Raw genomic sequence first — 24502 nt, 5'->3', positions numbered from 1 at the left:
AGGCTAAAAAAATGCTCAAGAGAAAGATTTTCCCTTTTTATTATACGTTGAAATAGCTACATAAAAAGCGAAATCTTTCTCCTGAACAATTTTTTTAGTACATAGCTCATATCTTGTGATTTTGCATTATCAAACTTGGACACCCTGTCACGACTGGCGTTTTTAAAATACGGCGGAGACTGAAGGAATAGTAGATACATAAACTTGTTGTAAAAAGTCGATAATGTAGAAGCACTTGAGAACAGTAAAGGGGTACTAACGGCGTTATCACACTTGTACATTAAAATATTAATGTGATTCACATTAATTGTCGTTTGTGAGCGTCCAAATATGTTATTTGTGTCTTTGAGTCACTTAATATTTGGGGTTTTTCTATTTATTGATAAAGTTTGATTTAAATTTACCTAAAGCATAAATATTTTTCACATTAAAAAATTAAAGAGAAAATCGCATTAATTTTTCGCATTAATGCTATAAATAAATTTATATCAAATTTTGCGGGCCAAGTCTACCTTTTTATCAACAAATAGATCAAATTTTGAATATAAAATTATTCAAACATACAAATTACACATTTGGACTCTCACCAGCGACAATTAATGTGAATCATATTAAAATTTTAATGTGCAAGTGTGATAACACAGTAAAACTGTGTTTAAGAGAAAGTTTTCCCCTTTTCATTATACATTGGAATAGTACCATAAAAGGCGAAATTTTACTCCTGAATAAATTTTTTAGTACATGGCTCCTATTATGTGTTTCTGCATTATCGACTTTTCTTTCTGTTGGTTCCTATCACGACTGTTCAGTAGGTTTAGAACAAAGCGAGGACTGAGCAAAATAGTCAAGACAGGAACCAACACAAAGAAAAGTCGGTAATGCAGAAACACTTGAGAACAGTAAGGTGTTAAGAAAAACATGTTAATTTTCCATTGGAATAGCAACCATAATGTCATGTAAAAAGAATTTTACAGTGCAAAGAAAAATTTATAGCGCGGATGTTTCTTTTAAAGTAAGACGGTTAAGGAAGTACGAAGGAGATATAAAGGAGAAAATCGATTTATTTTCATGACATTGTCAATTACTATAGTCCTGAAAGCAATCAACAAACTTTTATTGTTTTTATATACTCCGCAACGTGGGACATTCCCAAATGCCCTAAATGCCTTCTAGTTTGTCATTTATTGCAGGCTCTGTCTCACAATCCACCCACTTAAAAGGCGTAAGGCAATACGGCTCCGTCATTTGCTACATCCTTTTCTTCTCATACCTTTGTCTTATAGATATTTATACATATGTATTTCATATTTTTCCATACGCTTTCCTCTTATCTCTTTTATCTCGTTGCGAAAAATTTCACTTTCCTCGCATTTGCTTCCATATCACCGGCTTAACTGGGGTTTTCCTTTAATTTCATTGAATATTCCAATAATTTATTTTACCCCTCATCCTGGAAAATTGTTTGATTATGAGCGTGTGTTCTTGAAATTAAAAAAAAAGCATTTCTAGTAAAAGCTCAATTTGTTACCTTCTGTATTCTCTGCAAAGCTCTCTAACTAATATGCAAAATAAATAATTCGAAAGTCGCAGTAAAGTATACTCGGTATGATGAATAATAAAATTAAAAAAAGGGATAATGATGAATATGTTAAAAAAAATGCAATAAAAAAATGTACAAGATAAACTGTTGCTTCTGTTTCTTTCTATCGTCAATAATTCATAATTTTCCTTCTGTAGCCGCAACTCTCACCGGAAAATTCAATTTAAAAAAATGATTCAATAATAAATTGATGATAATATATTGAGAAAAAGATACATTATGAACTCGATGAAAAAATAATCAACTTTTCCAGCAATAAAACCTTGTAATTGTTTCTCTCAAAGGGAGAAAAAAAGACTTTCCCCCTTCTTCCTTATAAGAAAGAAATTTATTATTTCTATTTTCACAATTAATAAATTCGTACTCGTGCGTTTTTTTTTCTCTTCAAACATTTTCTCTATCCCACCCTCTGGGTTTTCTAGGGTAGCACCCCCTGTCGTGCTTTGGGCCCAAAAGGCAAGTTCCGGTGACGTAATTTGATGTCATGGATACGACAATTTTCATTCGACTAGCTTCACTCTCGCGCACTCGAACTTGTACACTACACACAGACTTTATACTGTATGATTATATATATTGAAAAAAAAAATCATAAACAGAACTACATGAAATATGCCCCTGGAATCTTTTCAACGTACAATAAATTTATTTTATAATGAAGCAGACTAATGTTGAAAAAACCTCTAGAAAACTTTTCTCTTTACCAAGAGCAGTTTGCAATTTTCATAGTTTATTTATTAAATTTTAAAATTACGTAATACTGAGAGCGTAACAAATAGGAAAACAAACTTTTATGGGAATTACATTTGAGTATAATCAACTTTTCTTTCAAAATTTATTTAAAAAAAAAATATTTGTTTTCAATCCTCAATTTGCTACAGAGCATACACAGTAGGGGAAAGTACTCTTCCTTCGAACGTTCATACCTTCGAATAATGTGAATTTTCTTTTATTTTTCCCAAGAAACTTACACATTTCTATTAAATATTAGTTAGCTTATTATCAATTATTGATAATCATGTGATAAGTAATGTGTAAATCCCAGGAAATATAAAAGAAGTCCACATTTTTCGAAGGCATGAACGTTCGAAGGGAGAATACTTTCCCCTACATAATACAAGATATTTTAATACTTTGTCCGTCTGTATTATTAAGCAGATTTTTAAGTGAATAAAATAGACACAAAGTGACACACGTGAGTGATTCAACTCTACATGGCCATTAAAATATCTATAAAATTTTAATAAATTATTATTATGAATCTCTAAAATTTCGTTTAGGGGAAAGGCTCATAATTTTGTCCAGTATCTTATTTTGGACACTTTGAGGATAATATTGGACACTAAAAATAAATTGATTAAATTTATGGATTTTTATTCCAATATTTGATGAATAATGAATTCTATCTAAATATTTGTTCTTTTTGGAAGATTTTAACACTAAAAACGTAAAATTTAGAATGTGATTTGAGTTAAAATTACTTTATTGAAAATCCAATCTGAGCAATTGCTTACGAGAAATATGACAGAACTTCGTGTTTACTTCAGTTCTTATTTTAGCTGTGGTGAAGTACTAACAATGTTTCTTCGGTTTTTTTGAGTGATATTATTGAATACTCATTGAATATTGTGTTGATTCATGTTAGTGGTCATTTGTACATTTGACCTGAAGTGACATTTGTCTTGTGAATTAGATTTTTCGTGTGGAAAATGTGATTTTTTCAAGACCTGGACAGGTGTTTTTCTCACGAAATTCCGTGAAATTTTAGCTTTTGTGATGACTAGGTTGGACTAATGCCTGGAGAAACAAAGGAGCATCATCTCTACGAAAGAGATGTAGCGAGAAAAGCATTGAAATGCTCCCGGAAAGGCCAGGGAATGAGCGAATCCGCACGTACTTGGAGTACCGAAGTCAACTCACTTCAATGAGTGATATTGAAAGTTTCCGGGCTTCTTGTAACATTCTACATTTCCCTTACATGATCAGTAAGAGGACTTGGTAAGATTGGTTCATAAAATGAAGAACAATGGGCATTCTTTTGAGGCGGATTAGCTGTCCAAATTTACAGCCAAGCTGTCCAAATTAATAACCAAGATGTCCAAAATAAGAGTCAAATTCACCTCTGCAAATCAATTCATTTTTAAACGTATTAAAACTAATTTTAGTAAAAATTAGATGATAAATAGCTTGTCAAGTTTCTAAACAATCCTTCTGAAAAGAGAGTAACAAGAAATGTCAATTAGTATTGAAAATATCGCACTTCAAACTTGGAACATCGATGCTTATAAGCAGACCGGCCAAAATTATGAGCCCTTACCCTACGGAATGTTATTTTAACTTTTTCGAATTTCTCTCAGTGACTGGTTAAATAAAACATATCACTATCCTTGTATCTTCGACCATTTGGATAAAATTCGGAAGTAAAATCAGGAGGTGTATTTGACAGTTTTATTCGTGCCCCATTCTTATCACTCACATCTTACCGCTAAGGCCTAATATAGTGCCTAAAGCTGGGTGTTAATTAATGGTTCAACACTGAGTCTCCCTTACCATGTGTCAGACGGGTAGTTTTCTTATTATTTTTTTTTTAAATAAACTTTTACGGTCATTTTAATAAAAGACTTATTTTTATAAATGAATTGGTTTTTGTGCATAGGTTTTTGGAATTGAAAATTTAATTATACATTACGTTACTTTCTCTTTGAATTCATTCAATTAAAAAATACAAAAAAGAACAAAGAATCGTGCAGCAAAAACAGAACAATTGTTTATTTCAATGTTAATATCTTGCAGCAAATTCATGAATTTAATTTGGAAGCACACGATTTGAATATGTTTTTTTGTTATAAAAATATAGGAAATTAAGTTGATCCATTTCACACTATGCATTGAAAAGTGTGACAATGAAATTTCCACAACAAAAATAACACAGTTTTGTAATCAATTTCAGTAGAAATATTTCAATTAAAAAATAACAATGCATATAATAATGTCTTCCGCAAAATGACAAGATATATAATGTTGATTTTGTGGACCAAATGGATAAAATATGATTTCATTACCAAAAGGGATTGTAATTAATCCTGTGTAAGGGTGATTAATGGCTCGAAGGGGACAAAAGTGATTTTGAAATGAAAATACCAACTAATATAGGTATCTAGTTAATTTTTCGTCCTATTCCACTCGGCAGTATTGACGCCAGAATTGTTTTTCTCATCCTCATCAACCCCTCATTTATCCACACAACATTAGTCTATTGGTGATTTCAGCAAGAAAACATATGAGGTTAGGTGCAGAAAATTGATACATCACCGATAACAAATTGCTCATGACGCCAGAAAGAAAATCGGTGTGGGTAAAAAAAATATGAAGTTATAAGAAATTTTCTTCATTTTCATCAATTCAGCTTCTCTTTCCCCTCAATTTTCTCAACCTTCCTTTCAACACACAAAAAATGAGAGAAATATTGTTGATTTCTTTTTTTCCTTCCAAATTTTTCCATCATACTTTCTCATTTAGAGGGTTATTTGCACAATATATTGGAAAAAATTCCAACTGAAAGCTTTCATCAGGAGTTACATGAACAAAAAAACGCATTAAGGGCATACGGAGTTTTCTTTAAAATGATTTAACCCATACGCTTATACATTTTATCCTTAATTCATATCCCAAATTGCAGTCACTGAGAAAAAAAGGGGCTACGATTAACTTTTTTTCGTCATAACCTTAACACTTTTCGGGTGTAAAAATATATCAACATTTTTTAATGTTAATTTTACACCTTGTAAGGGTAAAATCAACATGAAAAAAGGGTTACTTTAACCCATAATACACCTAAAAAGAGTAATATTTACACCGATTTCGGATTATTACTGCAGGGTAAAATTAACATTTCCGGAATGTTATTTTAACTTTTTCGGATTTCTCTCAGTCAGTGGTCCGAAAATGTTTTTTGTTATACCCATTAACTCATCGATCCTCATTGAAAATTTTATCGGAACCGCATTGATTTTTCGATTAATTTTTGTTGCACTTTAACCGGTTTTCTCGATGAATTCTTGACAGAAAAGCAAAATGCGAGTGGAAATCGCAAGAGCGCGTTAGTTGCTCTTGACATTTTGAGCTGAAAAGGTGTTTTCTGTGTTTTTCACCAATTTTCAAGGTAAGTTTTCCACTTTCCTTTAAATAGTGAAGTACGTTAACTAAAGATTATGGATGTGACTTACAAAGACTACGTGAAAGCCATCCTCACTTTCCTTACCTTCATTATGCCTTCTTAAGGATTTTTCAAGGTCAAAGGTCAAACATAAGATTTATTAGTTCTCAGGTTATTTGAGTTAAATCGTGTGGGTGAAAAAGTCTTTTAATCCCTCGGATTCTCTTACCATAAGCCAAAAAATAATTATTTCATTTGTTCATTGATGTCACTTTGATTACAATGCTATTAGATGAGTTTTGACACGCGACACCTAAGACTAAAAGAACTACGACTAGCAAAAGACGTCTGGCAGAGGGTAACACGAGTATCATTCTGGAGATTTCCCAAGGGCAAATGATCTAATCCAAATCTTAGTTAGTTTTACCAAAATGAATGCCTTCACTGAAAAAAAGAGGGTGCGATTAACTTTTTTTTCCTCATAACTTTAACACTTTTAGGGGTAAAAATATATCAACATTTTTTATTGTTAATTTTACACCTTTTTAAGGGTAAAATTAACATGAAAAAGGGTAAATTTAACCCCTAATACACCTAAAAAGGGTAATATTTACACCGATTTCGGATCAATACTGCAGGTAAAATTAACATTTCCGGACAGTTATTTTAACTTTTTCGGATTTCTCTCAGTGTTATGAAAAAATATTTCATGTGATCAGTAACAATTGAGCAAGACATTTTTTTTAGTTCTGGTGCTCTCCACTGCGTATGCAAAATTTTGTTCCTTGCAAATATTTGTTGTTCCGATCTGAAAATGCTATTATACTGCTTAAATTCAACAGAGAGAGAGCAGTAAATAAAATCCCTCGATTTTTTACTCCTAAAACTTCCTCCTTCCACCCCCTCCCCAACCGACGATATATTGGAGATTATCCAGGACATTTCAAGGTCAAAGTGTAAAAAAGGCTCTAGAGAGCGTACTTCTCAACCGAATACTATCATGTTTAGCTCGTTAGAAAGGTCTTGGAATTTCTGACAAGCCTAATTCGATTCCTATCGGTTATGAACCGCTAATAAACTGATTCATAACCGATAAATAATATTTACCAGAAAATAAATTGTATTACTCCTAAACTAAGCATACGACATTATGCATACAGAAATGTTGCATACTTTCAGAAGACTTCATTTGAATAAACAATAGGGAAAACCGGAAGTCGTCGGGAAGAGATAATCACTCAGGAAAACACATCAACTATCATCAGAGCTTTCGGCTCGATCTCCATGCCTTCATCAGTGGTCAAGTCTTGCAATCTTTCTCTGAGACTCGTTCAGGGTTTTGGTCAGGATTACACCAGGGCATAAAAGGGAATAGGGGCACTCTTCTTACACTGTATTTTACAAATTTTTGTATTATTTGGCACAATTTTTGGATCTTATTCTTCGTCTCAAGATCCAAGTCCTGATGTCTCTGATGTCTGTCCTATAAAACTTCACTAATTATAAATTTCTGAGGTACTCAGGGAGCTTGTAAAAAAATATATCCGTTTTGTTACTTTTTGCCCCAGTCTACCAAGATGTAAAAGATTAGTGTTATTTCATGTCTAAATTCATATCTACTTGGTAGGACGGGAGCTGTATCGTTTTGAAAAGTAATAAAAAAAATAGACCTAACCTAAAAATAGACCTATGGCAATTTCAGGAAGTCAAACACTTCCTGATAAACTTAGGTCACATTCCTTAAATGAACTTGGAAAAATACGGAGTGTTCGAAGCCAGAGGATGTGCGAAGCTAGAAACCTTTCTCGTATTAGGTTAATATTTTGCAATAATTTCTTAAAATATATAAATAAAAATAAAATTTACAAAATATTTCCAACGAAATTGGTTTAATACAAAAGAACTTCTCGGATTGCTTGAATTTCAGAATTTTATGTGGAAATTGGAAATTGAAGGTGTTTTTAGGTAAACAGCAAAGTCTTTCTCACTTTGCCAATCCTTTCTATTTATTTATTAAAAAAAATGTTCATTCGTGTTTAAAATAGACACTCAGGCTTCCCTTTGGATGGAATCAATTCAACATTATATACATTGGTGCTTTTTCCCTTGAATTGAATACGTATGTGTGAATATATTGATTCTATCGGTTGATGAATGTGAATGAACTTTTGATTTTTTTTCTGTTATTTGTGAAAACAGGGAGGGGATGAAGAAAAATGGGTGGATTGTGGGCGGTAAATGAAATTTAGATTACATGAAAGTGGTGATATTGTGTGAGGAAAATGGAATATATATTGACGATATATAGAAGAAATTTACCTTAAAACCCTTGTACCATTCTTTAATAGTGGCCTCATCGTATCGCGTGTGTGATTTGAGGAATTCCATGTCTTCTTTCGTGAGACGATCTTTGCTTCCCAAGCAACCCATTTTTTTCCAATAAAATAATTTTCTCGTGTATCTGAAAATGGAAGAAAAAGTAAAATTCAATTAAGCAATTATTTAATTTCCCAATAATCTACCTGGGTAACCCAAGGTAAAGTTTTACTCGAATTGTCTCATTTTCGTACATTCGGTAAATAGTTTATTGTTGCATAAAATTAAGTACTTTTTAAGTGCTTAATAAGTACTTAGTGTGTTAGTCGGGTACTGAAAGTTTTAGGATCTTTTGCATACATTTTACAAAGATGACTATAATTAAAAAGTCTTCTATTTCTCCTTGTTTTTGTCCAATTAATTTACTTTTTGCAAAAAAAAAACCGCAGAGAGTCATGCAAAAACCCTCGAGGATTCCCCAATGTGGGTGGATTTTTTCGTTTAGTAGCATTTTCGCACGCAGGAAAAACTAATGGAGCAGAATTTATATTGTGAATGTGACAAAATGCTCTACAGAGTCTCCCCTACCTTCTTTCCCTTCTATTTTTCCAAGTGAAATAACTCGAAATTTAAAGCATTAATACTTAAGTTATGTTCTATGTGGGCTGAAATATGCCTAAATGGAGTGTCATTTATTCATCCCTTAAAAACATTAAGTTGATGATTTTCACTCCTCGTCATCATCTTTCTGTTACGAGACACAAAGTCAAAATAATCTGTATATACATCTTCATGGGAAGAAAAGCTCAAAAACAGAGAATTCGCTTTTTTGTGGGCTAATATAGAGGGAAATTTATCAAGAAGAGTGGATATTTGAGGAGAAGTCTTGAAGGAATGAAATTTTCCAACAAAAATTTGTGTTTCTTATTATAGAGGGATTATTTTCGTTATTTCTATATATACAACTTGAAAATAAATCCTATTTCAAAGTGTCGTAAAAAATAGTATTTTCCACGCATTTTCTTCTCTTACAACATCAAGGGTATGATATATCAATCTTTGAATAGTGTAAACTTCTTCTTATTAACTCTTTAAACATGATTTGAAAGAGACTTTTTCGGGTAAAACAATGTAAAGTGTTATTTATATTGACTTATTTTACCTTAAATTAAGTGCTTATTAAGTACTTATCAAGTGCTCAATTAAGTACTTAAAGTGCAAGCCGGGTTTTTCCGAGCATTGCAAAAAGAAGCAAAATAAATGACAAATATGGTCAGAAAATCAGTTCTGTAACATTTCTCTGATATCTTTTATATAAACTTCTCTTTCAGCAGTATTTCTCAATATTACAAATCCCCACACTTGTCAAAACATTGATTTTCTACCTCAATTCAAGTAAATATTTCATTTTTTTTCTACAAAAATTTTGGTTTGCAGGCTGTCACAAATTGTAGAGAGAGGTAGTGTCTAAAAACGAGAAATTTCTCGTAATCTGTCTGGAAAAATGTCACACTGTCAGATTATATTGTTGTACCAGTGTTGAAGAAAAACTCTTATATGAAAGTTTGTAAAGGAAAAACATTCCTGGAATTTTCCCCATGAGCTTATTTCATTTTTCTGGCTGAATTTTCCAATACAATATTCCATTTTCAACAGACATGAGCTCCAATGATCCCCTCGGAAAGAGGGAATTTTAATAATGTTCAGTATCAGATAGCAGAATTACACATAATATATCGCATTTTACATATGCTGAATTAGAAAATTGTACAAAAATATTCACATCAATTTTGAGATTTTTTCCTTTGACAAATAAAAATTCATCTTTATAGCTTTTGTACTCCTTTTTGATCAGGAAAATTTCATGAAATCAAAAGTCACATCCTTTTCTTTCACGAACGTTTTGCATACGTTTGTCCCACTCTTTCGCACTCTTCTTCTTCTTTTGAACATCATTAAAATGAGTCGGATAAAATTTTCAAAACCCAAAAACAATCGAAAACAATCGAATCAAAATCTACTTGTGTTTGGGCTCTCTCCCTGTTTCTCCATTTTTTTCAGTTTTCAGTCTTTTCTTCCGACAAAGTGGTGACGTTAACTTCTTTTCGACAGTATCGACTGTCGATTTTGAAACATTTAAACGATAGTTGAACTTTTTTAGCTAATACAAATATTTACCAACATTCACATTCTGTTAAGGTTGTCACAATGGTTTGATTAGAGAAATAAAAAGATGAAGTTACAAGCAGACATACAATAGATAAAAAGAAATCAAAAATTCAAGTTTAACCTGGGGTGGAATGATAGCTTTCCGACACTATCGAATCGATAGTATCGATAAATCTATATTTGTTAGATTAAGTGAATGTCGACTTCTTGCGCATTGCCAAGCCATTCATTGTGACATTCTTAAAAGAATGTGGCTGTTGATAAATATCTATATTAGTCACAGGAACTACAGCTATCGTTTAAATATTTCAGAATCTACAGTCGATAGTATCGAAAATAAGTCATCATGTCAGCCCTGGACTCGGTCTGGTAGAATTTATCAATGCCAAATAGTGAGAATCTAGCATGTAAGGAAAAGGAGTTGAACAGGACATCTCCGTCAACAATAATAGTTCACGATAATTATTTACTAGTAGTTAATCTAACATATAGAGATTTATCGATACTATCGATTCGATAAAATCGAAAAGTCATCATTTTACCCCTGTGTTCCCTACGCTTTGCGTTATCTAATGTTATCGTTTTCAGCCACGTTTCTTACGTTTTGCATTTATAGGGTAAAGTGATATAATTTGGAAATAGTGTTACAAGTTGGACAATTTGCTGGTACAAGTTGGACATGTCTTTTTTCTTGATAAAAACAGTACAAAATTTGTTTTTAAGCACAAGGAACCAAATTATAAAACTAAAGCATTAAAAATATACAAATAAAAATGAAGTACTAAATTTATCAAGACATAAAGCCCTGTCCAAATTGTACCACTGTCCAACTTGTACCACTTCACCCTAATTAAGTTTTTCATGTTTCTGGTTTTGTTTTCACACATAAAATCGTGTTTTTCGTGTTTCTTATTACGTTTCCTTATTTCCAAAACTTACGAAAACCATTCATTGGCCAATAAGTTAATTTTCAAATCTTATGCGCCTAAAAGTAGACAAAGCTACATCTTGCTGATGTACTGAACACGCCTCCGATTTACGAGAGACGACTTAACGTATTTATAATATTAAAGTTATAATTAGACTACATGAGGGAGCTTGGCGGAAGCATGGTGAGGAAAGGCGAGCTTAGTCGCTCAGCTCAGTTATCGGTCTTCAAAGCTGTGGTCATTCAGGTTTGGGTAATGAACCAAAAAGTAAGATCGACAGTACAAACTGCCGAGATGAGATTCCTTAGGGCGGTTAAGGGGATCACTCGTCGAGATCGAAAGAGGAACGTGACCGTTCGTGAGGGGCCTAAAGCCCAAAATAGACACAGGGATCGGCTTAGGGATCAGCCCGAAATATGAGGATTGGTTTCGATACACTCACGGATCAGCCCATAATTTGGAGGATCAGGCTGATCTTCTAAATTCATGAGGTCTAGTGAAATTACGGGGATTAGGCGACATCAGCGCCAGTGTTGAAAATAAAAAGCTTGACTTTGGGTGTTTTTGGGTGCTTTTCGAAATGTCAATTGGGTGAAAAACATGGACAGTAATGGTACGCAATGTTGAAAAATCTTAAAATGCATTAATATTGGAGTAATGGGAGGGTAAGAATGCTCTTTCTTGCACGAAAAATCCATTTATAATGCACTTAAGAAGTCCTTCAGCAATCATAGTGTGGAGATTTAATAGAAATTTACGCTGAAATCGCTAATCCTGGATACTAAATCCTCAGTGTATGATAGTTTGGGCTGATCCTTTACCGCCAAATTTTTCTCGATTGAAAAGCGATTGAAAATGATGATGATGAATTAAACTACGTTTTCGTTAGTTTTCCACCAAACTGTCCCTTGGCCTAAACCGTAAAGCTGGTTTCAGGCTTGAGGCCTAGCTCAGTTTTTGAAATCCTCAAAATCCTAATTAGCAAGCAATTTTACTGTCTTTTTTTTCAGAACCTAATAGATCATTTACTCTTACTAATCTAATCCCAAGTTAAATTTTTCCATGAAATCTTGATTTGTAAGAAATTATAGCAGTTAAACCATATGTCTAAGCCTTAGACCTGAAACCTGTATAATACGAGCTTCAGACCTATGGATTAGCCATATGGCTTAACCGCTTTAATCTCTTAACAATCACGATTTATTGAAAAAAATTAACTTAGGATACGATTAGGATTACTAAAGATAAATTACATATTAGGCTCACAAAAAGCAATAAAATGCTCGCTATTTAAGATTTTAAGACCTACGAGAACTGGGCTAAACCTCTAGTCTGAAGATAGTTTAAGTCTGTCTAATGCATAAAGCTCAATCGGAGACTTTTCTTTTGAAAAAGAGATTTTGCATCAAGATCTTCGCGTGTGAAGTTTGCTGTGCAATTTTTATTACGAAATAGCCTTCTAAACGAAGGTATTTCAGAAAAAACACCGCTTATAAACTCCCTTTATCTTAGACAGAACACCCGAAAATATTTTCCGAGACGTACTGGTGTCTACCATAGTGAAGTGCATTTAGAAGTAGGGGAAAGTGCCCATGCTTGATACCATTGGAAGCTTCGTAATGATTATTTTTTCCTATGTTTCTCAATAAATATGACTCCGCAATATATTTTAAAAACTGGCCACTTTCCCATAGTTTTTAAAATATGGTTGCGATGAGTCACATATACATTGTGAAACATAGAAAATTTAGTCATTACGAAGCTTGCAATGGTATCAAGCATGGGCGCTTTCCCCTATCCTCGTCTAAACGAAGTCCTAAAATCGATTTGTATTATTAAAGTTTAAATAATATATCCCAGATTCGAGGAGTATGTCAAAATAAAATAATTATGCCCGTGTTATACTCGGGGTATATATATAAATTGTGCTGAAATGTTGAATATTGTTTAATTTCACCCTCGTCTTTCACTTTTCCAGAGTCTGTGCCATTCTGTCACCATATATGAATTTTTAACATAGCGTAAACAGTCTGTTTTTTGTCAGAATTTTTCCGCTTAGCTAAATAACTGCTGAGCAAAAATTCATGTAATTGGCAAAGTACGCTTATAGAAAACAATTTAATCTCTGTGTATTTCAATGAGAGAATAAAATCCTTAATTCATCTTTCAGGACTAAACCCTGTCAGGAGAGTATTAGCAAATGATTTATTTATCTTTCATCTACTTTTTCAATTAAATCTCGAATAGAGCAAAACGATATGTTTCTACTTGAACTGAGTAGAATGACTTGTACCTTCATTTACCAGTAGAATGAATTCCTAAAATCAATAGTGAGCGTGTAGGAATCTCTATCCTAATTAACTATTCTACAATTTTGGGAAAAAGTCATTAAATGAGGGAAAAATTAATGTTTTCGTAGAGATTTTTTTGCTATGGCGCATATGCTATTTAATGGTCTTTCTATCTGAGATTTCACTGAGAAAAAAAAACGGGGGTGCGATTAACTTTTTTTCCTCGTAACTTTAACACTTTTAAGGTGTAAAAATATATCAACATTTTATAATGTTAATTTTACATCTTTTTAAGGGTAGAATCAACATGACAAAGGGTAACTTTAACCCCTAATACACCTAAAAAGCATAATATTTACAACGATTTCGGATCAATACTGCAGGGTAAAACAAACATTTCCGGAATGTTATTTTCACTTTTTCGGATTTCTCTCAGTGTTCTTTTTCTCTTCTACCTGACACAAATGATGCTCGTATCAATAAGTACTTTCGATTAAAATTTAACGTTTCATTAATTTTATTTCACAGACACAGAACAAATTGTTGAATATTTGATAAAATTTTCAAGAAGTCTATTGATTTGTTCTATAATTGGATATACTAATTCACCAATTTAAAGAAAACCTGTTTGGTAAATATTTCTAAGATTTTGGAAAGAAACCAAAATATTGAAAATACAAAAGTGTTCACAGCACCTAAAAAATAATTAAAAATGATATTATTTAAATAAATCTGTGGACCTTAAATGGCTGTAAGCTCATGGTAAGACTTGTGGTAAGACTTTTGTATAAGAATAAAATAAAATAAATTTTTTTTGATAATCAGGTCATGCAGTTTAATTTACGTCGTATAAGTTCAAAATTGGACTATTAGAATACATAAAAGTCAAGTAAACGCTTTTTTAGGAAATGAGCCAGTAGTTCCAAAGGTCGAAAGTTCAGCTTAAAAATATCTCTGTACAATTTAGTATTTTAAAACTACATTAATAAAAAGAACGGAAAATTTTTAGGCCAGGCGAGGAACCACTAAAGTCGCAAAGAAAAAATTTCTCTACAATCATTATTCCGTTATTAAGGATTTTAGTGAATAATTTAGGATACTTGACATTTCAATGATTACTTTGAAGTAATGCAGTAATACATGAAGTAATACATGTCTTTAATAGTTTCAACCTATAAAAAGGTTAAATAAAATTGAAAGAATATTTTGAAAAATAAAAATATCGAAGAGACACAATTCCGATTTTAAAATTGAAATGAATATTTGTTTTAATCACAAAAAAGGGTTCATCCCTCTTTGAATTGTGATATAGAGAAAAAAATTCAAAAAAGGTAAAGAACAAAAAAATAAGGAAAAAAAGGCAACAAAAGAGAGCCAATAAGAAAAAAAACGAAAAAGTTATGTAAAATGTTTCCTTAAGATTCATTAGGTTTGAAGAAAACGACGAATCCAATTCGCGGACCTACGCATGTCACTGATTATGTTGAAATCCAGAAAATCTAAAATCCCGAAGAGGCCAAAATTCCGAAAAGACAAAATCCTGAATAGACAAAAATCTCTAAAACCTAAAATCTTGAATAGGCCATAATCCCGAAAACCCAAAAACACGAATAGGTCAAAATCCTGAATAAACTAAAATCCCGAAAACCCAAAAACCCGAATAAGACAACAAATCCCGAAAAGATAAAATCCCGAATAAGCCAAAATCCTGAAAACCAAAAATCCCGAATAGACCAAAGTCTTGAAAAGATAAAATCCTCAGTAAATCAGAATCGCGAAAAGACAAAATGCTGAATAAACCAAATCCCGAAAATTCAAAAACTCAAATAAGACAAATCCCGAAAACATAAAATCCAGAAAAAGCCAAAATCCTGAAAACCCAAAATCCCGAATAGACTAAAATTCCCAAAAGACAAAATCCTGAATAAGCCAAAATTCCGAAAACCCAAAAACCCGAATAAGACAAATCCCGAAAAGATAAAATCCCGAATAAGCCAAAATCCTGAAAACCAAAAATCCCGAATAGACCAAAGTCTTGAAAAGATAAAATCCTCAGTAAATCAGAATCGCGAAAAGACAAAATGCTGAATAAACCAAATCCCGAAAATTCAAAAACTCAAATAAGACAAATCCCGAAAACATAAAATCCAGAAAAAGCCAAAATCCTGAAAACCCAAAATCCCGAATAGACTAAAATTCCCAAAAGACAAAATCCTGAATAAGCCAAAATTCCGAAAACCCAAAAACCCGAATAAGACAAATCCCGAAAAGATAAAATCCCGAATAAGCCAAAATCCTGAAAACCGAAAATCCCGAATAGACCAAAATCTTGAAAAGATAAAATCCTCAGTAAATCAAAATCCCGAAAAGACAAAATCTTGAATAGATCAAAATCCCGAAAGCCCAAAAACCTGAATAAGACAAATTCCGAATAAGCCAAAATCCTGAAAACCCAAAATCCCGAATAGACCAAAATCTTGAAAAAATAAAATCCTCAGTAAATCAGAATCCCGAAAAAACAAAATCCTGATTAAACCAAAATCCCGAAAACCCAAAAACCTGAATAAGCCAAAATCCCAAATGGGTTAAACACTCCACAATATCTACTATAAATCGCCCAGAAAGTCACCCACATCTACGGTACTTTTGTTTGGTTGAGAACCTGGGACAACTTTCAACAAATGAACTATCAACTACTACAATTAATAACTTTAAAATAATTGCAGAACTACATGTACCAAACGTGTTGATACTATTGGAGTTATACTATATTAAAATTTGAGACCGTTTTTTTTACGATTTGTGCACTGCAAAATTTTAAAGAAAATTTTCAGAATCTTAAGCCGAAAATGGTTATGCCGAAAATAGACATAGGCTGATCTTGGAGAATACTCAGCTCGAAAAATTTGGCGGCAAAGGATAAGCCCAAACTATCATACACTGAGGATTTAGGATTAAGGATCAGCGTTTTCAGCGTAAATTTCTATTAAATGTGTACACTTTAATTACTGAAAGACTTCTTAAGTGCAATATCAATGGATTTTTCGAACAAATTTCGAATTTTACATTTCGAAAGACACCCAAAAACTCCCAAAGTGAAGCTTTTTATTTTCAGCACTGGCGCTGATGTCACCTAATTCCCGTAATTTCACTAGACCTCATGAATTTAGAAGATCAGCCTGATCCTCCAAATTATAGGCTGATCCGTGAGTGTATCGAAACCAATCCTAATTTTTTCAGGCTGATCCCTAAGCCGATCCCTGTGTCTATTTTGGGCTCTAGAATACTCAGCTCGAAAAATTTGACGGTAAGAGATCAGCCCAAACTATCATACACTGAGAATTTAGGATCGAGGAATAGCGTTTCTTGCGTAGATTTCTATTAAAATATGCACACTTTCCTGAAAGACTTCTTAAGTACAATGTCAATGCATTTTTCGTACAGACAGAAGCACTCCGAGCTTCCCATTATTCTAATCTTAATGCATTTAATGATTTTTTATTTAACTGACATTTTGAAAAGCCCCCAAAAACACTCAAAGTGAAGTTTTATATTTTTGCCACTGGCGCTGATGTCGCTAATCCTTGTAAATTTCACTTGACCTGAGCCCCCAAATTTTGGACTAATTTGGGCTAATTTTGGCTAATTCGGCTCCTTTAACATCGGACTACTTTTTAATTCGGGCAGCAGTTAAATTTGAAAAAAGTTTATTGACATTTTTCGAGTTTGATTATGATTATTGAATCAAAGAATTCAATAGAATTCTGTGTATCGAATGAAGCAAATATGCTCAAATTTGCCATTCTTTATCTCACTTGTGATGTTATTTTGCATTATTAAGGGGCTTTCATGAAATTTACAATTAATATGAGCATGTAAACTTAATATGAGAATGCAGATAAACAAAAAATCGTTGCATTTCAAACAATTTGATGGCCGAATTTCTCTCTAATTCGTCTGACATTTCGGTCCCAAATGCCCGAATTTGGGAGAGTCTACTATATTAACACCTATCCTATTTTTTTGAACTGATCCCTAAGCCGATCCCTGTGTCTATTTTGGCCTTTACGTCCGAAGCCCGTATAAGACGACAGTGGACGCATTAAAACTGTTTCTGCAAATTGCTCGACATTATAGCATTTTAGATACATCGTCCACGGGAAGGACGATAATATCGAGTAAAGATTGAGGTCTGGTAGGATTAAGTGGAAGATAAGTCTATTTTGAGTTTTACCAGAATTTAATACAAATTACTTAAGAATTTGCGATAATATTATGTTAGGGTAAAAGTGGATTTGTAATTTAATCGTGTTCTAAATTAAATAATAAAGCTATTGCGTGTGCAACGAGGGGCACGAAATTTGCTTGTGTATAAGGCATGTATTGACGATATAGTACAGCATTTCTGACATCACTCAAATGCACCGGGAGAGAATTTAGCAGGATTTAGGAGGATTTTTGATATCGAACAATATAGCTTTCTAAGTCATATACAGACATTGAAATATATACAAAATTGATACAGTAAACAAATGTAGATAGTAGATCATTTTTCTTGAATTACTAAAAAAAAGTAAGAGATTACATTAAATTAAGTGCTTAATAAGTACTTAATAAGTACTTAAACTAACTTATTCTACGGTATAGGGTAAGTGCACCAAATTTCGGACACTTTTTATTCTTTGAATTTCCATGAATTTTTAGTTTTTGCATAATCTAGAGATTGTACAATGCAAAGATAACAAAAAATGTCACTTCGACAAACGAGATAATGTTAAATACATCGAAAAAATTCTGGAACGGCAAGGAACTATGAGAATGAAAGTGGCCAAAATAAGCCACCAAAGCTATGTCTACAATTTTATTCATTTAAAAACATATTAAAAACGATTTTAGAAAAAATAAAGACGATAAACTGTGAATAATGTTCCAAGCAACACCCCTCATGAAGAAGTAATAAAAAAAATCAATTTCTATTAAAGATATTACATTTCAAACTTGAGACTTTGGCGCTTGCATTCAACTATGCCGAAATTTGATACATAATTTTTCCTACAATCTTATCAAGACTTTCCTCATTCCTTATTGAGTGTAATCTGGTGAAAAATAGCGAAAAACAATTCCAATTTTACGCATTCTACACCTTTTACACATTTCCCACTTTATTATCATAATTATTCATTCCGGTTTGTTCTCTCTCTTCGTCGGCTTTACATCCAATAATAATTTTCCTATATAGGCGAAGTTTGATATTGTTTCTCTGTAAATTTGTGCGTGTGTTATCAATAAAAACAACTTGAAGTGTGTATAAGAATATTGAAAATCACCCTGAATATTTGCATTGAAATTAATTTATCTAACAATATCCAGGTGAAAGAGAATGTGCTATAATAATGAAAATACTAAATGAATAGAAAAGTTAAACATCTTATACAACTATTCCTTTTAATATTTTCCATTTAAAAATTAAATTAAAAAAATAAATACGGTCAAGATTGAAATTCTGCAATTTCATTTCTGTCTCAGGGTTGTATCTTTTTTTCTTCAAAGTTCTTATTTCTCTGTGAAAATATCTCGGATGAATTTTATTATCTCGTCTTTGATATACCACGTTATAGAACTACAAATCTATTTCAAAATTTTATGTCAATATTTTAATAACAAAATTTTATGATCTGTTTTTCCGGTCAAATACAAATCTTTGAATATAATTTTCAATCCGTCAGTGAGTTTAGAGGAGCAGAAAACTTCGTTCGATACATCACATCAATTCAGACTTTTCTTTACGGTGAATTTATTTTCCCCGTCAAAGATACTGCTATATATAATACATTTTTCTCTATTTTTTCGACTTACCCTGGGTACAACTAAATTATGTGAACAACGACTTTTCGATAAAGTTTCAAAGACAGAGAGAAAAAAAAGTATGAAAAGCACGATGAACACGCACAAGTGGTACGTTTTGTTTGATTGATATGAAAAAAAAGTCTAATAATCAAGGTCCTATGGTAATTTTCTATTGCAACTTTGCCGAGTGGATTTTATTGTATCACAACAACAATAAACCACAAATTTACATTTGGAGGTAAAAGCAAAGAAAATGTTTCATTGACGAGAAGCATTTTGTGGTATTAAATGAAAATTTTGCCAGTGAACAATCATAATAATTTTCCATATAACAAAAGGAAAGGTGCACGTGGGTGGGAAATTCAATTAAAAAATATTGAGTGGTTAATTTAAATGGCAAATGAGTATTTTCATTCGAGACATTTAATTTTTAGATTGAAATCCTCGTGGTTTAGCCCTTTCTCTCTTTCTTTAACCCCTTTTAATCGCCATTTTGGTCACATTTATAACCACAATTTATTTTTTTGTTTGTTATACTTTCCTAACCACACGATTTTTATCTTTATCTACCCTGAACGATTATAAGAAAATTAATAGAATTCAAAAAATTGAGAAAAAATAACTACACTGTAAAACAATTGTGGCAAAGCGTCCCAGGTTTTGCGAAATTATCGATATCGTAGCTTAGATTCTGTACCTCAAAAGTACGTAGGGTAAGTGTGCCAAATTTCGGCATAGTTGCATGCAAGCGCCAAAGTCTCAAGTTTAAAATGTAAGATTTTTAATACAAATTGAATTTCATTGTTACTTTTTAATAATGAGTGTTGCTTGGAACCTTGTAGACAGTTTATCGTCTTTATTTTCTCTAAAATCATTCTTAATACATTTTAAAATGAACAAAAATGTAGATATAGCATTGGTTGCCTATTCCGACCACCTTCATTCTCATAGTTCCTTTCCCTTCCGCAATTCTTCCAATGCATTTTTCAGATCATCTTGCTCGTGGAAACTATATATTTTTTAAATTGTAGGGGAAACTGGGGCACCACCAAACACGGGGTACCACCAAAAAGTAATTTTTATTTCTAAACTACTTGGACTATCTAGACCATTCCTTCAGTGGACAAGCATCCCTATAGTGCCTATAAATTTCTATCGGTCTTGTCTTCTAATATTCAATATCCGATTAAAAAATCCCAGTGTTTGGTGGTACCCCATGTTTGGTGGTGCCCCAGTTTCCCCTATAATCTCCAAAGTTTGCAAAAACTAAAATCCATGGTAATTTGAGGAACAAAGATGTGGCAGGAATTGCAAGCTGGCCGGAATTTGGTACACTTACCCTACACATTATTTACCTTTTATCGGTTCTCAACCGATTTAAAACCGATTCATAAATCACTCAAAAAATCCCACAAAATAGTTTAAGAGCATTAAAATTACTTATCAGTTCATAACCGGTTCATTACCCATTTATAACCGATTAAAACTATTTCAGACTTGTTAGAAAGTCCAAGACCTTTCCAACAAGCCCAAAATGAGCCAATTTGGTGAAGAAACACGCTCTCCAGAGTCTTTTAAATCTTTTACCTTAAAAATTCGTAATTAAGGATGATTTAACGATATTTCCGTATATGAACGAAATGTTCCCCTGGACAACCTCGGAAATATATCCAAAATTGAAAAAAAATCACACGACGATAGTAAAAACGAGTTCCCAAGTTCTTTAGTTCAATTCCAAAATTAAAAATCTATAATCACAATCACAGTAATCTTCCACATTAAAATTACTACGATTATCGTATGTAGGGGGAAGTGGGGCACATTTTTTTTAAAGAAAATTTTGACGTTTTTGCCAAAAATGGTAGAGGACATTTTCTTTTAAAAAAGAAACATTTTTTTAAATTGCTCCTATTGTGTAGATGGTTTAGGGGAAAGTGCCCATGCTTTCAACGGTCCCAAGCTTTAAAATGACAAATTTTTTTCCTATGTTTTTCAATAAATAGGACTCATCGAACCCATATTTTAAAAACTATGGGAAAGTGTCCTATTTTTAAAATATATTGCGGAGTCACATTTATTCAAAAATATAGGTAAAAATTAGTCATTATAAAGCTTGGGACCGTGTAAAGCATGGGCACTTTCCCCTAGATAGATAGCTTAAGAGTTAAAACTTCAATCGACTGAATTTCACTAAAGTAACAAGTGTGCTAGCGCCAATATAAACGAATTTCAAATCTGAATTGAAATTGAAATTCACTAAATCGAAAGGTTAAACGAGAACGATAAATAAAACAGTCTTTTTTGTTAGCGTGAATGGATCCTGAATTTAAAAATATTTAGATTCTATAGTAGGGGAACTGTACCTAATTTCGTCATATTGCATGCAAGTGCGAAAATCTTAAGTTTGAAATGTAATATTTTTAATACAAATTGATTTGTGTTGTTACGTCTTTTTAAGGAGTGTTGCTTGAAACCTTGCACAGTAGAGTCCCGCTATAGGCCATCGCTCTATATTCCACAATTTATTGGCCGTTGATTTCAAAAGACTGATTTTAAGTTAGGTTATGTTTTTTAGTATGCGACATGCAATGTTATCATAATTATTTTAATATTTTTGGAAAACTTGATTGAGTAGTTGTGATAATTGTGATCCATTAATGAAGAGAGCAAGGACAAGTACCACAATCGCAAAGAAAGTGGAAGCCGTCGAGCAATTTCAATACTAAAAGTCGTTGATAATTTTAAAAAATGACATGGACTATAGTGCGACCCAAGTGTAAAATCTGGAACAAAATATGGACTATAGCGAGACTCTACTGTAGATAGTTTATCGTCTTTGTTTTCCCTAAAATCATTCTTAACCAAGGGGGAAACAACTCGCGAGTCTAGAACGTCTACCAACGTGAATATCATGAATATTGGCATTTTTTCGTGAATATTGCGAATATTACATAAATATCGTGAATATTTCCTCAATATTGCGAATATTTCTTCAATATTGCGAATGTCGCGAATAATTTCTGAATATTGCGTATATTTCTGAATATTGTGAATATCGCGAATATTTCCTGCATATTGCGAATATATAGGGAAATATTCGAATATTTTCTTCTTCTCATATAAAATTGTGAGTATTTTGTGAATATTTATTCTAAGACATGAAATTTTGATCAGTTGTTTGCCCCTTGGGGGAAACAACTCGCGAGTCTAGAACATCTACCAACGTGGATATCGTGAATATTGGCATTTTTTCGTGAATATCACGAATATTTTCTCAATATTGCGAATATCGCGAATAATTCCTGAATATTGAGAATATCGCGAAAATTCCTGAATATTGAGAATATCGCAAATATTTCCTGTATATTGCGAATATCGCGAATATTTCCTGAATATTGCGAATATTTAGGGAAATATTCGAATATTTTCTTCTTCTCATATAAAATTGTGAATATTTTGTGAATATTGCTTCTAGGACATGAAATTTTGGTCAGTTGTTTGCCCCTTGCTGTAGATTTAATTGTGTAATACTAGATAATATTTACCTATTAAATGTATTGCTCCTGCTTTCTCTCTATATCCAGCGAGAGATTAAATGCAGAGTTTTTTTGTTGAAAGATATTGTTCTCTCCGTTAGAGGTTTCTTTGAAAATTAAAATTTCACACTTAAATTATTGTTTATAAAATCATTTTGCACACTTCCTCAGATTCAATGGGGATTCCAAAGAGCACAACAAGGATTTGATTGATATTTTTGCTTTTAGGCAAAATACTGAAATACTGTTGAACATTTACAACTTCCTTTGCCACTTTTTGCACACAATTTTTTTTAAGGTAAGAAAAAACTTTACGATTTTCCTTTTGGTACCAAGACAAGTCTAAGCTGTTTTAATCCTGTCTTTATCTCTTTTATACAATTTTTTCGTCACACTTTCCAGGATTTGAACCTTGTATCCCGGTGAAATGAGTGTAAATCAATTGCGGGTAATTTTTTCCTGTGATATTATCCTTCGTTTTCCACACGGTTTAATATGTGGTTATACGAAAACTGTTAGCATGACACAAGGGTTGGAATAGTCGTCCTAATGACAAATATATGTTCCGTTTTTTTTTTTGTATGTTGATTTGAAAATTTAATAGCACCAACACGCACAGAAATTTTCTCACTTTGTATTTTTTTTTTTGAGTGAATTTTCCCGAAGCGCAATTGATATTTCGTCTTTAGACTACCTGTTTCCTCTTTCCTTTTTGCTTTTGGGATAAATTCGCTAGGAAAAAAAACAGACTACGGTGAGAGGTAAAAACTTCCACTTAATTGCACTCGCTGTATTTTTCAGAAAATACACTTCATGTTATCGCAAGTTGATGAAAAACATGATAAAAAGCGAACATACATAAAAAAGCTTCAGTGTGCTTTGTATGTTTATAACACTGTGCTTCGAACTATCACGAATGGTATAGGAGTCGCTCTCTATATTGGAATTTTTGAGCTCTTTTTCCCACTTTTGTTCAATTAAAAACAATCAAGCACGCAACACAGATACATTATTTCCGTCTGGTGACTTATATCCATCAATTGATAAGTTTCCTTTCGGAGATGAGTTACGTTTAGGCTCTTTCAGTAGCTGCAGTAATGCCTTTCTTTTTGAAAATTATATGATGCTAATATTGTGGCGCAATATTGACTCTGAAATCACATCAGAGTTCCGTATCAAATGAAGTCCACTCGATAACTGAAGGAAATGCCGTGAGTGTTTGGAGCGAAGACCGATTTTCCGCGGAATGTATGAGTGAAATAGCAAATGATTGGCTTTCATAAAAAGCATTGGAGCATTGGAGAGTAAGAGAGATGATCAAAATATGCTATACGCAATTACACAAAGAAAGGTGATGATAATGACGAGTGATGACGGTGGGGAGATAAGGTGGAAAAAGGAGCAATGGACGCCATGGTTTTCCCATAATATTTTCCTTACATTTTGGTGCTAGGTGGGGTGTGTTAGGTCTCCCTAATGTCCAACATTTCAACCAACACCATCCCTCCTACATGGAAAAAAGTTACGAGGGTACTTTTCTCTGAAAGCTCTCTACATTATTTTATGCGCATGTTCATAGACTTCAATGATATATTGCTATTTCATTCACTCAATATCATCCCTTCAAGTTTTTCATATTCGGAAAATCCTGCGAAGTT

General features: G+C 32.6%; 2 protein-coding genes across 8 annotated transcripts in view; both read right to left on the bottom strand.

The window, feature by feature from the left end:
• The window catches only part of LOC129800644 (neuronal calcium sensor 2), a 96981-nt gene that overhangs the window by 44002 nt on the left and 28477 nt on the right, over positions 1 to 24502 (bottom strand). For 5 of the 6 annotated variants that reach the window (XM_055845179.1, XM_055845182.1, XM_055845181.1 and 2 more), the window contains exon 3: positions 8076 to 8217. In XM_055845179.1, coding sequence (XP_055701154.1) covers positions 8076 to 8186 — 111 coding nt within the window. In that variant the 5' untranslated portion in view covers positions 8187 to 8217. Of the gene's footprint in view, positions 1 to 8075; positions 8218 to 22853; positions 24327 to 24502 lie in introns of those variants that run through there. The other variant, XM_055845183.1, reaches the window with a different exon arrangement.
• Positions 1 to 24502, bottom strand: part of LOC129800643 (neurocalcin homolog) — a 120206-nt gene that overhangs the window by 67230 nt on the left and 28474 nt on the right. The window lies entirely within an intron of this gene.

This window comes from Phlebotomus papatasi, chromosome 2 (assembly GCF_024763615.1).
Source record: "Phlebotomus papatasi isolate M1 chromosome 2, Ppap_2.1, whole genome shotgun sequence".
In the NCBI taxonomy this organism is placed as follows: domain Eukaryota; kingdom Metazoa; phylum Arthropoda; class Insecta; order Diptera; family Psychodidae; genus Phlebotomus; species Phlebotomus papatasi.
This window is presented reverse-complemented; position numbering and strand designations above follow the sequence as displayed.